General features: G+C 37.3%; 1 protein-coding gene across 5 annotated transcripts in view; it reads right to left on the reverse strand.

Moving 5' to 3' along the window:
• Positions 1–13,946, reverse strand: part of DOCK4 (dedicator of cytokinesis 4) — a 234,820-nt gene that overhangs the window by 81,040 nt on the left and 139,834 nt on the right. For all 5 annotated transcript variants that reach the window (XM_051625806.1, XM_051625795.1, XM_051625807.1 and 2 more), the window contains exons 14-21: positions 12,182–12,306; positions 10,388–10,550; positions 8,712–8,818; positions 7,850–8,006; positions 2,226–2,323; positions 2,037–2,120; positions 1,841–1,941; positions 1,374–1,455 (exon numbers count right to left, since the gene is read on the reverse strand). In XM_051625806.1, coding sequence (XP_051481766.1) covers positions 1,374–1,455; positions 1,841–1,941; positions 2,037–2,120; positions 2,226–2,323; positions 7,850–8,006; positions 8,712–8,818; positions 10,388–10,550; positions 12,182–12,306 — 917 coding nt within the window. The remainder of the gene's footprint in view (positions 1–1,373; positions 1,456–1,840; positions 1,942–2,036; positions 2,121–2,225; positions 2,324–7,849; positions 8,007–8,711; positions 8,819–10,387; positions 10,551–12,181; positions 12,307–13,946) is intronic.

The following is a 13,946-nucleotide window of genomic DNA, read 5'->3' on the forward strand; positions in this document are numbered from 1 at the left end:
TTTTCAGCTGTTCTTGGAATTTCTCTGCCTGTTAGAAGTTACTTTCTTGTCAACTGTTAACCAGTTAAGAGAAAAATAAAAGAGCTTAAATTAAGACACAAAACTGCTGGAATGTAAGTTAAAAATACAGATCTCACTTATTAGCAAGACCCTTAAGTTAACAGCAGCATAGGAAAGCACAGAAGGGTACCATGTTGATATTTCCAAATTCTAGCACCTGACCCAAATAGAATTACTGTGTTGTACAACTCAGCCTGACTCCACACTGTGCTCTGTTGCAGTACAAACTGGGCAACAAGAGGAACTAAGCCCACCAATTTCAGCAGAATTCCCAATGTTGGGATTGAACTATTAAATCAGCATGCATGTTTACTTAGATTCAGTCATGCAACAGGTATTAATGGCACCAATATTAGATTTCTTAGATCTAGCTCCTACTCATGTATGGACTCATTCAATAAGAACACAGAGCTCCAGAGTCTAGTGGTAGTAAGCTCCATTGACCAACTTACTGACAGAAGCATGAATAAACTGACTGAACTGAAAAAAGCCTGCAGCTCCCTAGAATTAGTCATATCATTCCATCATTTATACATAGAATAGAATAGAACAGTTTGGGTTAGAAGAGACCTTAAAGATCATCCAGTTCCAACCCCCCTGCATGGGCAGGGACACCTCCCACTAGGTCAGGTTGCTCAAAGCTCCATCCAACCTGCCCTTTAACACTTTCAGGGAGGAGGCATCCACAACTTCCCTGGGCAACCTGATCCAGTGTCTCACCACCCTCACACTAAAGATCTTCTTCCTAATGTCTAACCTAAATCTCCCCTCTTCCAGTTTTAAGCCATAACCCCTTGTTGTCTTACTACAAGACCTTGTAAAAAGTCCCTCCCCAGCTTTCATGTAGGCACCTTCAGGTACTGGAAGGCTGTAAATAAGGTCTCCCTGGAGGTTTTTCTTCTCCAGACTGAACAATCCCAACTCTCTCAGCCTGTCTTCACAGGAGAGGTTCTCCAGACCACTGATCATATTCATGGCCCTCCTCTGATCTCACTCCAGGAGTTCCATGTTCTTCTTGTGTTAGGGGCTTCAGAACTGGACACAGTACATCAGGTGGAGACTCATGAGAGTGAAGCAAATGGAGAGAATCCCTCTTGACCTGCTGGCCAGGTCACGGTTGGCTTTCTGGGCTGCAGGTGCACATTGCCAGCTCATGTTGAGCTTGTCTTCAACAAACATGCCCAAGTCCTTCTTCTCAGGGGTGTTCTCAATCCATTTTCCACCCAACTCTGCTTCATTCCCTAAGTTAAACCTGTTGGTACTGTATGAATACATCACACAAATATGTAATTGCCTTCAATGATTTTTATTACCTTTAGTACTTCCTGTATGTGCTCGTGCAGCTCCACTTCAGTGACTCGATCAATGTGCCATTTAAGTACTTTTATAAGATCTCTAGAATAACACATCAGGAAGTATTACAACACAGAAGTGGGAGAAGTGTTAACTTTCTGTTTAAAATTCAAACCAGTAGCTGTCACATGAGAAACACTGACAAAATAAAAAATACATTACTAGATCTCACTAATCACTACAGCCCCAATGTTATTCTTAGTTTTCTGACTGAAAGTCACCCAGTATATCTCTGAGGAACAGGAAATAATACTGGCATTGCACACACAGTAGAATGGTTTTGACAGAGACACCTAAATCTTGGCATTCATACAAGCACTGTATTATATTACCAACGCTACCATCTAGTTTAACCTAATGATTGATTCCACTTCATTAAACAATAACTCTGAGTATTCAAATCAGATAGAAAAAGTACAGACTTAACCTGTATGCAAGTGCTCCTGCAAAATGATTTTCAATGTAAGTGTCCATTACTGGCTTAAAGTGGTGAAACTTGCTGTCCTGCAGCAAATTTATTATGTGAACCTAAATGTGAGGGGGAAAAAAAGAAAAAAAGGTGTGGGGTTTTTTTTTGCTTAGTTCTTAAGTAATGTTAAACATAATCACAAAATTAAACTTACCAAACAATCAAATACTTTTGATCCATATTTTTGAGAGTTTTCATCTAAAATTCCAAATAAAGTGTCTAGTGTATCTTGAAGAAACTAATTAGGGACAATAACAGAAAGTTTGTTATTAAACAGGTATTTCTGTGACACGCAAAGACATTCTTTCCCTCCTATTATCTAAAAGGATAGAAAGGTATATACCTTCACTATTTCTGAACCATCAATTTCTTTCAATTTTAAGAGGCAACCCGCAATTTTGTCTGGGTGGGTTCTCCATTTCAGAAGGTCAAGCATATCTCCTGCAAAAACAAAGTTCAAGATTAAAGTTGGAAGCAAAGCAGCATTTAAGATTTTATATTCTACTATTACAGTCCACTCAGCAAAACTTGGCATCTTTAAAACAAAAGAAAACATCTCAAAATTTGCTGTAATATGATCTGCCCCACAACAGATTTTTATTCCATCCATAATTGCTCCACCATTAGAAACAAAAGAACATGGTACTGGGTCACTCAAATCAGTGTCCTTATTCAGATATTTGTCAGCTCCCATCTTAAGAAAAGCAATTATTTTGCTGTCTCTCATCCCCCTGAAGGTTGCCTTCCAAATCTGTCCTCTGACAGCTTGAAATAGTCTCCTATTTACTAGCTGGAATATATTCTAAATACTCGTCTTCCTGTCTTTTTATAGAACAAACATAATGTTTTTGTGATCCTCCTTTATTAATAAGCAATACAATTTCTTCTTGATAATAAACTCTTCTGAGCTAAAACACACCTGGGTGTCTTGGCATTCCAGTTTTAACTCATTCTCCTTCAGCTTTCTTGACCAAAACGGTAACTACATTACAGACAGTTACATCACTATTTTCTATATTATTAGCAAGCTCTTATGTCTGCTGTAAACATCTGACATATGTTCTAGACTTAGGCGGGGGGGGGGGGAGTGTGAAGTTTAGATACATTATTTTTGTGACACAAATAGGTCTTTCTGCTGTTTAATACCTGTTCCCGGGCTACAGCAGGATCCCCAAGTCTCCATTAGGGTACAATCCTGCCTTTTATAACACTAGATCTGATCTAATTTCTAAGCTTTCTTATTAACTATTCAAAACAACCTTGTGTTGCCTGTATTGTATTTTGATTTTGTCCCTCTCTACCGATGAGCTTTTTCAACTATGTATTAGCAGCAATTTTCATTACCAGGCTCTCCAGTTGTCTCAGATTCTAGTGAAGTAACTCTCATCCCCACTCCCTTCCACCCATTTAAAAAAAAGAAATCAATTCCAGGCATTATTCATTCATATCTAGTAGTATTTTCCTTCAATTCAGGAAGGAAATTCCTTCCACTATGCTGCAACCTGTTAGTTCCCTTTAAAACTTTATTTACCAGTTTTAAAATTCTTATTCTAATCTGCATCTTTTCTAATTTCCCATGTGGTGTGTTATTGAAGTCCAGATGGTTTAGATCTGCTACATTTCCTCTGAATAGTAATAATGTTAAAAAAACTTTGAATAGAAAGATGAAGAAACTTATTCTAGCATGAAATGACTTTAGTAACCTCATCTTACAACACATTTCATTTAGCTGCATGTCCATTTTTTCATCCATGACTTCTTGTAAATACTTGCATAAAATTTATCAGAGGATGATGGCCACATTAATGTATCTCCTCTTCTACTTATTTAAAATGTTTTATACTTACTACTCTTCAGTCATATATTATTGCTTTCACCTTCAGAAAGCACCTTGCTATGAGATTGGGAATTTCATGTCCCACACCATTGAATAGCCTAACATAGTTTTGCAAACTTGACCAGGCTTTTCAGCAGTTTTCACTTGATCCTGACCCCTCCTGAACTCGGGACACGTTGCTGCTATTTTTCTGTTCTGTTTCAGTTCCCTACCTTACTCCTCACGTGTTCTGTCCATCATTCACTTGCTCTGGTCTGCAGCAATCCTTTCAAGTTGTAATCGGTAAAAGTTCCACATATTTCTAAGCCATTGAATGAAGTAAATCCCAAAGCTCCTTTACATTCAAGTTTATTACTTCCACATTTCACTAACTAGCTTTTTACAATTTTTTTTAAGTCTGACCATTTGAAGCAGAAATCCACCATCTAACGCTTGAAGCCAAACTACTGACTAGTTGATCACCATCAACCATTGTCTCAGAAGGATCCAGTTTTTCTGAAATGTTCTCAGTACTTAACAAATTAATAAGCAAATACAAAGTTTTCCTTGTGGTTTAGCAACTCTTTGGGTGCTTTCTACCACAGACTGTTTTCACACTCAAGTAACATTTGAGCCACATCCATCTTTCTGTTATTTCTTTCCCAGTTTGCTGCAGAAAAGCTCCTCTCTCCCACAAGAAATGAAGTAATATTTCTGTCCCTAATAACAATAAATAAATCTCCATCTATATTCAAATCTCACCAGAGATGCTAATGGAAAACATCCCATATCCTATTCCCTTAATATTTTGCTTGCTTAATTGATTTTGGCAGGCACAAATTGTTTTTATGCATTTACACATTTCTTTCTTGGTTTGCTTCACCCTATGCTAGTATGGAATGTTTTGGATTAAAGGAGATTCCTGAGTTACACTGAAAGTTCCCACACATGCATCCCAAAGATAAAGGAGAAATTATGTCTTATTATTCCTTCTGTCAGGAATTTTCAAGAAACAAGCATTACAAATCCAGTGAAATGCATTTGTCTTTCGAATAATTAAATGGACTTCTACATTTTGTTCTGTTAAGCCTCAACATAAGTTGAGGAGTAGCAAGACTAGCTAAAGCTGTCAGTTCATTGCAGGAAAAAGATTTCTTTACAGGTTTGCTGGAGGAACGTGGTAGGAAGATAGTTGACACTCAATATTAGGGATTTGTTGGGGGATTAAAAGAAAGAGAAAGCAAATGTCACTCTCTCACTTCAAAGCACTTATTTAAAGGAAAATACTAAGGAGGAAAGACACTGCTGAGATAACATTAGCAAATAGCCCAAGCATAAATGACATGAAGAGAAAATCTGACGTGTGAATAGCACAGGAAGGAATAGCAATGTGCCATGTATTGAGAGAAATGAGAGTATAAAATTGTCCCCCAAAATAGGCCCACTAGGAAAACATACTTTCGGAAAAGGCAAAAAGTCAATGCTGCTATTTCATTTTGCTGAAGAAGAAAAACATTTCCAATGTCTTCTCTTACTCATGATCAGATTTGTATATTAAAAAAAGGCTATATCTAACCTAACGTTCCTAGCAAACAAGACACTTCAGTTCTCAAAGTCTGCAATTTAAATCTAAAGTGCTGAATTTAATACAAGGTTTAGAAGCATGTGTATAAGGAAGTAGTTTGGGATGATCTTTCTGTCTCTCTCCTCCAAATCATGAGACATCAGAACCTGGCCTGGTGTAGCACTACTGCACTTCAAAAGGAAAAAGCCAAATTCCAGAACTGTCGGTCTGCATTCCTCTTCCAACATGCAACTTCTGTGGTTTCCAACACTCCCTCCAAGCTGGGGTCACTCTGGAGAGCTGTCCCCTGTTACTTTTATTAATCAACAGTTTGGCTTTTATAAAATGCAGATAGATGCATTATACCTCTGCCTTGCAACAGATGTGCTGTACGGCATGTTGCTCTGCTGATCAACAGCTGCTTACCGGGGATGTGCCGACCAGTGCTGAGAAATGAGTGGATGCCAACTTGCTAAAATATTCTGACTTGCTGGATGGATCCTGAGTCTCTGGCAGGCAGAGATCCCTCCTATATGTCAAAAACTAAGTAAGACTGTATTGACAAATACTCAGTAGAAAAATCCTATGCTCTCTCTTGCTTTTTAGGATAAAGAAATATAACTATCCAGCTAAGAATGTAGTACATAAAAGCTGGTATACTTTTTTAGTAACATCAAGTGATTAACTGTCCAGGATCAAAAGTCAAGCTAAGGGAAAGCTAGCTGGCTGACAGATTAGGTCAGGACACTTTCTTATGAAATATGCTGATGGACGCACAGAATCCCCTGGTTAGAAGGTCTCTGAAAATTGCTTGGAATTAATCCTGAAAACTCCTCCAGCATACCCAGGGTAAGGAATTTATGGATGCCAACAACTGGGAGTCAGCCTCTTTCCCCCAGTCCCCATAATTTTACTATGTACGAAAGCTGATGGCATGTGGGAGCAATCAATGAGAGAATGACAGCTGAGTACAATTTCCCAGCAAGCTAGTAAAGCTGTGGTCTAATTCAGTCACACCCTTTACAAGTCTGGGTTTGGGGTCCTCCCCCATCCCATGGCCAGACCAATATTGTAATTTTCAATTCATTTCCAGACTGGACATTATTGTTTGTAGGCACAGGCAGATCTCTGAAAACTTCAGAAAAATCTCCAAACTTAGACATAGATTTAAAAACAATCAGCAGTAAATATAATACTAAGACAAATGTTTACTAAAAAGGTAAACACACAGATCTTTTTACTCCTATATTTTTTAATAAACACGCTACATTCTCTCAGGGATAACTGAAGTAATGCTCACATGACCAAATATCCACATGTTCATTTTCTGAGCATGCAACAGGTTTTGGCAAATTTCTGTTTAAAAGAATGGGGATTTGGAAACTCACCAAGATGAACTTCCCAAAGAAGATCCTTGGAGAAAATATGAGCCTGTCTATTGAAAATATTTCCACCCTCTGAAGTACTGCTGAAATAATTGTTAACTCTTTCAGAGCTGAAAAGGGGATCAATATTATTCAGATATTCTACAGCCTCCTACTCAGAATGGTTTGTTGTTTGTTTGTGTTTTTTTTAAAAAAAAGGAAATGTTATGCCCTTTGTCAGACATCTGTTTACATTAGGTGCAAAATACCTCCTGTACTGCCAACATAAATTAGTAGCATAACCTCAGACAACAGCACAACTATCTATCAGTGAGACATTTAAGTTCCAGACAGCACTTCATGCATGTGGAAGTATCAGTAGATTCATGTGATTACCTAAATCAAAGCCTTAAACTGAAGCAAACTTAGTCTCTGATTGTCTATTAGCAACATTTGGGAAAATAGTGTATTGGCTTTTATCATTTTGAAGCTGATCGCTATGAGAATAAAGAATGAACGCACAGCAAAACGGACCACTTACTATTTGCACTGTCCTAGTTTGAACAGCTCAGTAACAAATTGTAAAACTTGGGGAATTTCAAAGAATGGTCAGAAACACTTTTCCAAGCAAATACACAGTCTTTAGAAATTTGTGGAAAACTGTTTTGCTTACAAACTGTAGCTAATATGGCAAATACACAAGAGTATAAGAATTTATACAGAGCAATGGTAAAGAGCACAAACACACGTATTTCTTTCTGCTGCTCCTTATATCCAATGTGTAAGACTGCTTTAACTAGTAGCAAAGGTGTATTGGGTTTAAGGAAGAGAACTGATACAATCAAAAATGCATTATCTGTCTGATTAAAACTGAACTGCCAATACCTAAAGTCTACCATTTGTATCATACAAAAACTCTAAAACAAACAGATTAAGAGGTTTTGTAAAGCAGCTGGGTTTTAATAGCTGATTCCAAGAGTGCTGCATTTGATTCCAATATCATGCTAATCTAAAAGGCATTCCTGAACTACTTAAAATCAGTGGTTTATCATGCTGCATTGGTTTCCATCTGGATATAAAAAATATTATGAAGAAAAGCAGTTTGCAGAATGGATAGAACATAAGCTATTTTTGAATACATCCATGCTTGCTTGGCACAGAAAAGGCTAGCTATATCAAACTCATTTGAATTCATCATGTTTTAAATAATCGACATATCCTACCATTTTGTGTAAGTTTAGTGGAGCAGAGAAAGGATGTAATCCAGAAGGACTCTTTAGTGGTTTTTACTGCTTGGCTGTTGTTTCCTAGGAAAATTCCCTTTGAAAAGGGGAGTTTGAGGTAGCGACCTGAATCCTGAAGGTTTGTGTTTTCTTCACACTGTGCAAACAAACAAACAAACCAACCAGTTAAAATAACTGCACTGCATTAAAAAAAAAAAAAAAAGGACCAAATCACTAAGTTTTATTAATTATTATTGTTTTTTCTGCTAGGTACTGAAGAATTTTCACTATGCCTGTTGAAACATTCTTTTTGGATCACAGCTTCATATCTGACATCAAAGCCTAACAAATTTGCACAGGTTATGTCAAATGAATAGCTAAAAATTTTGGTGTTAAAATCTAAAATTTATCTGGGATTATCTCAAATCCTCCGAACAAAGACACAACTGTTACATGTCAAAACAAAAATTCCACAAAACTGAAATATCTCTAAAAATTATAACGTTTAGTTGACCTGCAGAAAGGAGCTTGCTTGATTCTCCTACTTCAGAATTCAGTAGGAGGGTATCATGGGGTTCACCCTGTGTGCTTTTGTTGAACTTGACTTCATGAAATCCATTATAAAAACAATTTAATATTATAGTAAGACCAGTAAAACCAGTGTACTGAAACATATATGTAGATTCAATTGCAGTTTATAACAGGAAGCTTAATAGTAAACAATCAGCAATAAATATTTTAATGGTGACAAGATTTTCACTCATTTGGTAATGAATACAGACTTTTTCAACCTAATGTTTCTGGGCATTTAACGTATGTTCCAGAGGAAACATTACAGCTAATGATTACCAATTCAAATTACCTTGTGTACAATGAGTTCATGGGTACCATCTGGCAGAGTCCTCCCATTTTCCTGCATCAGGGGCACAAATGAAAAGCCAAACAACTTCTTCTCACCCTTTTCTTTCGCTGAAATACATATGCAAACAGCAGCACTCTAAGTTAGTATCATATATTTTAGGCAAGACAAATGGATATAACACAACATAAGAAAGTATACTGGAAGCTATTTGTAGCTAGTCAGAGTAAGATTATGATAAATTTCTATTCAGATTTTCACATTACCTCTTGTAACAATTTCTTTTATCTCACTTTAAATCAGAAAGCAGTATTCTGGAATGTTTCATTGATGACAAATAATGGAATGCAGAAAATATGCAGTTGACAAGGTGACCTGCCTATTGGATGAAGGAAAGGCTGTGGATGTAGTCTACCTGGACTTCAGTAAAACCTTTGACACTATCCCCCACAACATCCTCATGACAAAACGGGCTGCTCATGGCTTGGTGATATGGTTCTGCTGCCTCAAACAGTGGCTGGATGACTGGGCCCAAGGAGCAGTGCTGAAGGGAGTTCAATTCAGTCAGCAGCTGGTCACAAATGGTGTTCTCCAGAGCTCAGTACTGGGGCCAGTTCTGTTTAATATCTTTATCAATTATCTTTACAAGGGGATAGAGTGCACCCTCACTAAGTTTCCAGATGACACCAAGTTGGGTGGGAGTGGTTATCTGCTTGAGGATAGAATGGTTCTACAGAGGGACCTGGACACGCTGGATCAATGGGCTGAGGAAAATTTTATGAGGTTCAGTAAGTGTCGCATCCTGCACTTGGGCCACAACAACCCCATGCAATGTTACGTACTTGAAGAAAACTGGCTGGAAGCTGCCTGCCAGAAAAGGAGGCGGAAGTGATGGGCATCAGTAAGCTGAAGATGAGCCAGCTGTGCGCCCAGGTGGCTGAGGCCAACGGTATCCTGGCTTGTATCAGAAATAGTGTGACCAGCAGGACTAGGGAACTGATTCTTTCCCTGTACTCTGCACTGGGGAGGCCACACCTCAAGTACTGTGTTCAGTTTTGAGCCCTTCACTACAAGAGGGATGTGGAGGTGCTAAAGCAGGTCCAAACAAAAGGCAATGAAACTGGTGATGGGTCTAGAGCACAAGTCTTATGAGGAGCGGCTGAGGGAACTGAGGTTGTTGAGTCTGGAGAAAAGGACACTCAGGGGAGTCCTTATCACTCTCTACAACTACCTGAAAGGAGGTTGTAACAAGGGGGAGGCTGGTCCCTTCTCACTAGCAACTAGCAACGGGAGGAGAGGAAATGGCTTCATGGTATGCCAGGGGAGGTTTAGGTTGTATGTTAGGAAAAGTGTCTTAATTGAAAGGGTTATTAAGCACTGGAACCGGCTACCCAGGGAATTGTTTGAATAACCATCCCTGAATGTTTTTAAAAATAATTTAGATATGGTACTAAGGGACATGTTGTCTATTTTATCTAATAAAATTTGACTGGTTTCTCCTGGTATTTAGGCTTTACAAAAGCATCAAGTTCCACCAAGCAGACCTGCAAGCCCAAGAAGCTGGGTCATGAAAGCATTACAGAGCAACTTCATGCAGCCGTCTTTTTTCTAAGATATGGAAACTGGTGCTGACTGCAGCTTAACAAAGAGGACAAGCAGAAGTCATGAACAGTACTTACTGGAACAGTGCCGGAATTCACAGCGGATGTGTGCTCCTCTGAATTTATCCACAGGAATAGGAAGTTTCAGCAGCTCAGCCCATCTGGGACCATTGTTATGATAAAGCACAAAGGAATGGTACTCGCTGGCTGGTGGCTCTCCAGAGCCGAACGAGATAAAATCCTAATGAAGAAAAAGTATTGATTAGAGATTAAAGACAGATTAGTTTACTGATAAGATGTCATCAGGACTGCTCTTACAAGGAAGACTATTTAATATTTACATTCATATAATAAATGCCACATGGTAAAATGCTCAATATCTTTAAACAAAAAAAAAAATAGTAGCACTTTGTTAATATTGCCGATTAGAAAAAATTGAAAGAATCAGCCACACCAATGAGAATCAAAGTATTACATAAAGGGAACTGGGTAATCAGAAAGACTTGGGCAACAAATGTGATGTGGAGTCCTGTTACACATCATGGTCCATCCCATCTTATGCCAAAGAAACAAAAATGTAACTGAGACAAGACCAGCACAGGCTCAAGACCTTTAATCGTCTGAAACAAGCCTGTAACTCTGCTGTTCTCAGTGATATGCCCGTGCATGAAAAAAGAAAGAAATAAGGATTTCCTGAATAGGAAAAGTATTGGTTACTTTTGCAATAACCAAGATGGTCTCTCCATAGCAAAGTAGACAAATGGATTTTTCTAAGTCCTGACTTGGGGATACCTATTAATTCTCTGTGGGAAAGGTAAGCTGTAGCTTTTCTCCTCAGCAATTATAAGGGATCACCTTTGCATCTCAATATCCTTTCTTTTTTTTTTGTGTGTGTGTGTGTGTATGTGTGTATATATATATAAAAGATAAATATACACACATATATATATATTCATAGATATGTAAAAACATGCATAAATTTATATCCACAATCTTACTTCACATATATGCACAGGTACACACAATTTGCACCAGACTATTTGTGTCAGCCTTTCTTCATTTTGTCACCCCACAGCCCTCAACATCACACAGAACATGTGACAAAAGTTCTTTCAAAAAAAAAAAAAAAAAAAAAGAAAAGAAAAAAAGGAAATATGCTAAATATGCATGGAAAAGGTTGAAAGACAACAGAGATCTTTTGGTACAGAAAAAAATCTAAGAAGCAGTCATCTATAAATAATTCAAATATAAACCAGTGCCTGTTTGTAAGCTATCACCAGGAGTATACAATCAAATCGGAAGTGAAGAACGAATATTAGTTTATTATTTTAACCCGCCTGGACAAGTTCCTGTGTGATGCAGTCTAGGTGATCCTGCTCTGGCAGGGAGGTTGGACTAGATAATCTTTCGAGGTCCCTGCCAACCCCTGAGATTCTGCGATTCTGTGATTTTATTGATATGTTTTTTGCATCCAAGATCTTGGATTTTATTTTTTTTTTAAACAGACAAAACCCTGAAAATTACTGAAACACATTCTGTGTAATATGTGGAAATGCATACCTACTAAGAGTAATTTTTATGACATAAAATCCTACTTCTGCATTTTCCAGCATCTTAATGGAATCAACAGTTATTTGGTTGGCAACTGTAGGTGTTTATCTGAATCACGTAACTGATCGCAGCAGTAAAACAAACACACATTTTATACAGGTTTTAAGCAAAATAGACTCAAAGAATTTAAAGAAAACAAAGATAAACATAACCTTTCCAAAGGCATTTTGTAGTCTTCAAACAATGCCACAAAATATAATTTACATCTTAAAAAATGTATAAAAATCAAATACAGCAAGGAAAAATATACAACAACGATACCTTTAAAATTTGACCACTACTGTCCACGACATGCATTGTCACTTCCACATTTCTGGCGACACTCTTCCCTCCTTTCTCAAATTCTCCTCTTTCTACAGTGATATATAAATCATTCCTCATTTCACCTATTAAAAAAAAAAACAACAAACACAAAGTGTGCAAAAGTCAGTTCAACTTGCTCACTTTTTGCTTTCAGCACTTTACTAAATTTCATTTTCTCTTCCAAACAAAGGGTGGTATCTCAGACCCACAATTTATCAGTCTTTCAAATATTAAATGACATATTTTTTTTTCCTAAACAAAGAAAACCAACAAAGCTTCATCCCCCTAAAATCCCAAACGAGGGGCTTTTACTCATCTGCTAGCTCTTTTTGGTCTTTAAAGTGGCATCTCCAGGTATATCCAGTCTGGCGTCTAGCTTTACTTCATTTCGTTCTTCTTTTAATCTAAGGCAATATTAATGTATTTTCTTTCATTTGTAATCTTTACACTTCTCTGCTTAATGTCTCCTTGAAGCACTGATTACAACTTTTTTTACACTTATTCTCAAGGCCAGGCTTCCCAGATCGCTAGCATTCACGTCAGTCTTTCTGACCTAAAAGACCTCAACATATTTTATATTGACAGTGTTCTAAAGTTTTCTAGCAAAAAACTACCTTAGCTTATTTTTTGCTTGATGGAAAGGCTTCTGAGAAATTAAAATCCTCATCAACTCATTCAGATTACAAATCCATTACAGGCACTACTTAAGTGTTACCTAATATATACAAGTTATTAATTGCTTGAAATGAATGAACTTCTTTGCATGTTCATACATTAACCATAACCAGATCTTCTGAATGAGATCAGTGGTAATTTTTGTTCATAATTGATGAACAGAGAAAATAATTTTTGAGAGTTGGGGGTGGGGGAGAAGAAGCTATACTGGTGGTGACTGGAATGGCATGGTAGGGACACCCTTGTTCTGTCTGAAAATGCCAAATCTATTTCTAAAAAGTGCAAACTAATGTATCTCCAGACAAACTTTACTAGAACTGCTTGGAAGCTATTGTCTTTTCCTTGTGAAACACCAGGAAAGCACCATAATTAGGAGCATCTTCTAAAATTGTAATTTCTAGATGTGGTAGAAAAAGAAATTGAGATTAAGTGAAATGCAAGTTCAGCATAATGGAAACATCCCATTTTAATAAAGCAGATTTTCCATGAGTGCTAGTGAAAAGAAATCAAATATGACTGTTTCATGTATTTATAGAAGTACCACTTAGAAGTCATAAATGAAATGGGTAAAATTAATTAAAACATATGTAACTGATAAACAATCAGTGCATCTCCAATTTTTTGCTTCATTTTACTGTGCAAGAATTTGAACTTTCCAGGATATTCTCACGTTTCACATTTCTTGCATTTATTTTACAGCATGCAAATCTGCAGGGATTTTGAAGTACCAGAAATACTGATCTTGACACAGTCTTCTAATATTTTACAACATTATTCCATTGCTGCATGCAAAGTTGTTACATGATTCCTCCAAAGGACAATCTAAACCATTGCCAAATGAAAAATAAAAAAAAATTATGTAAGAGGAAACTGCTATATTATCAAGCCTTCAAGAACCACACCTGTAAAAAAAAAAAACGGGGGTGGGGGAGGGGTGTGGAATCTCCTATCGTAATTACCTTATTATTAATAATCTTCTCAAACTGCTATGGACAGAGGCTAGAGTACAGCTAGACAGAATGAACAGAAACAAATACCAGGACCCAGT

This window comes from Apus apus, chromosome 1 (assembly GCF_020740795.1).
Source record: "Apus apus isolate bApuApu2 chromosome 1, bApuApu2.pri.cur, whole genome shotgun sequence".
NCBI classification, from domain to species: Eukaryota; Metazoa; Chordata; class Aves; order Apodiformes; family Apodidae; genus Apus; species Apus apus.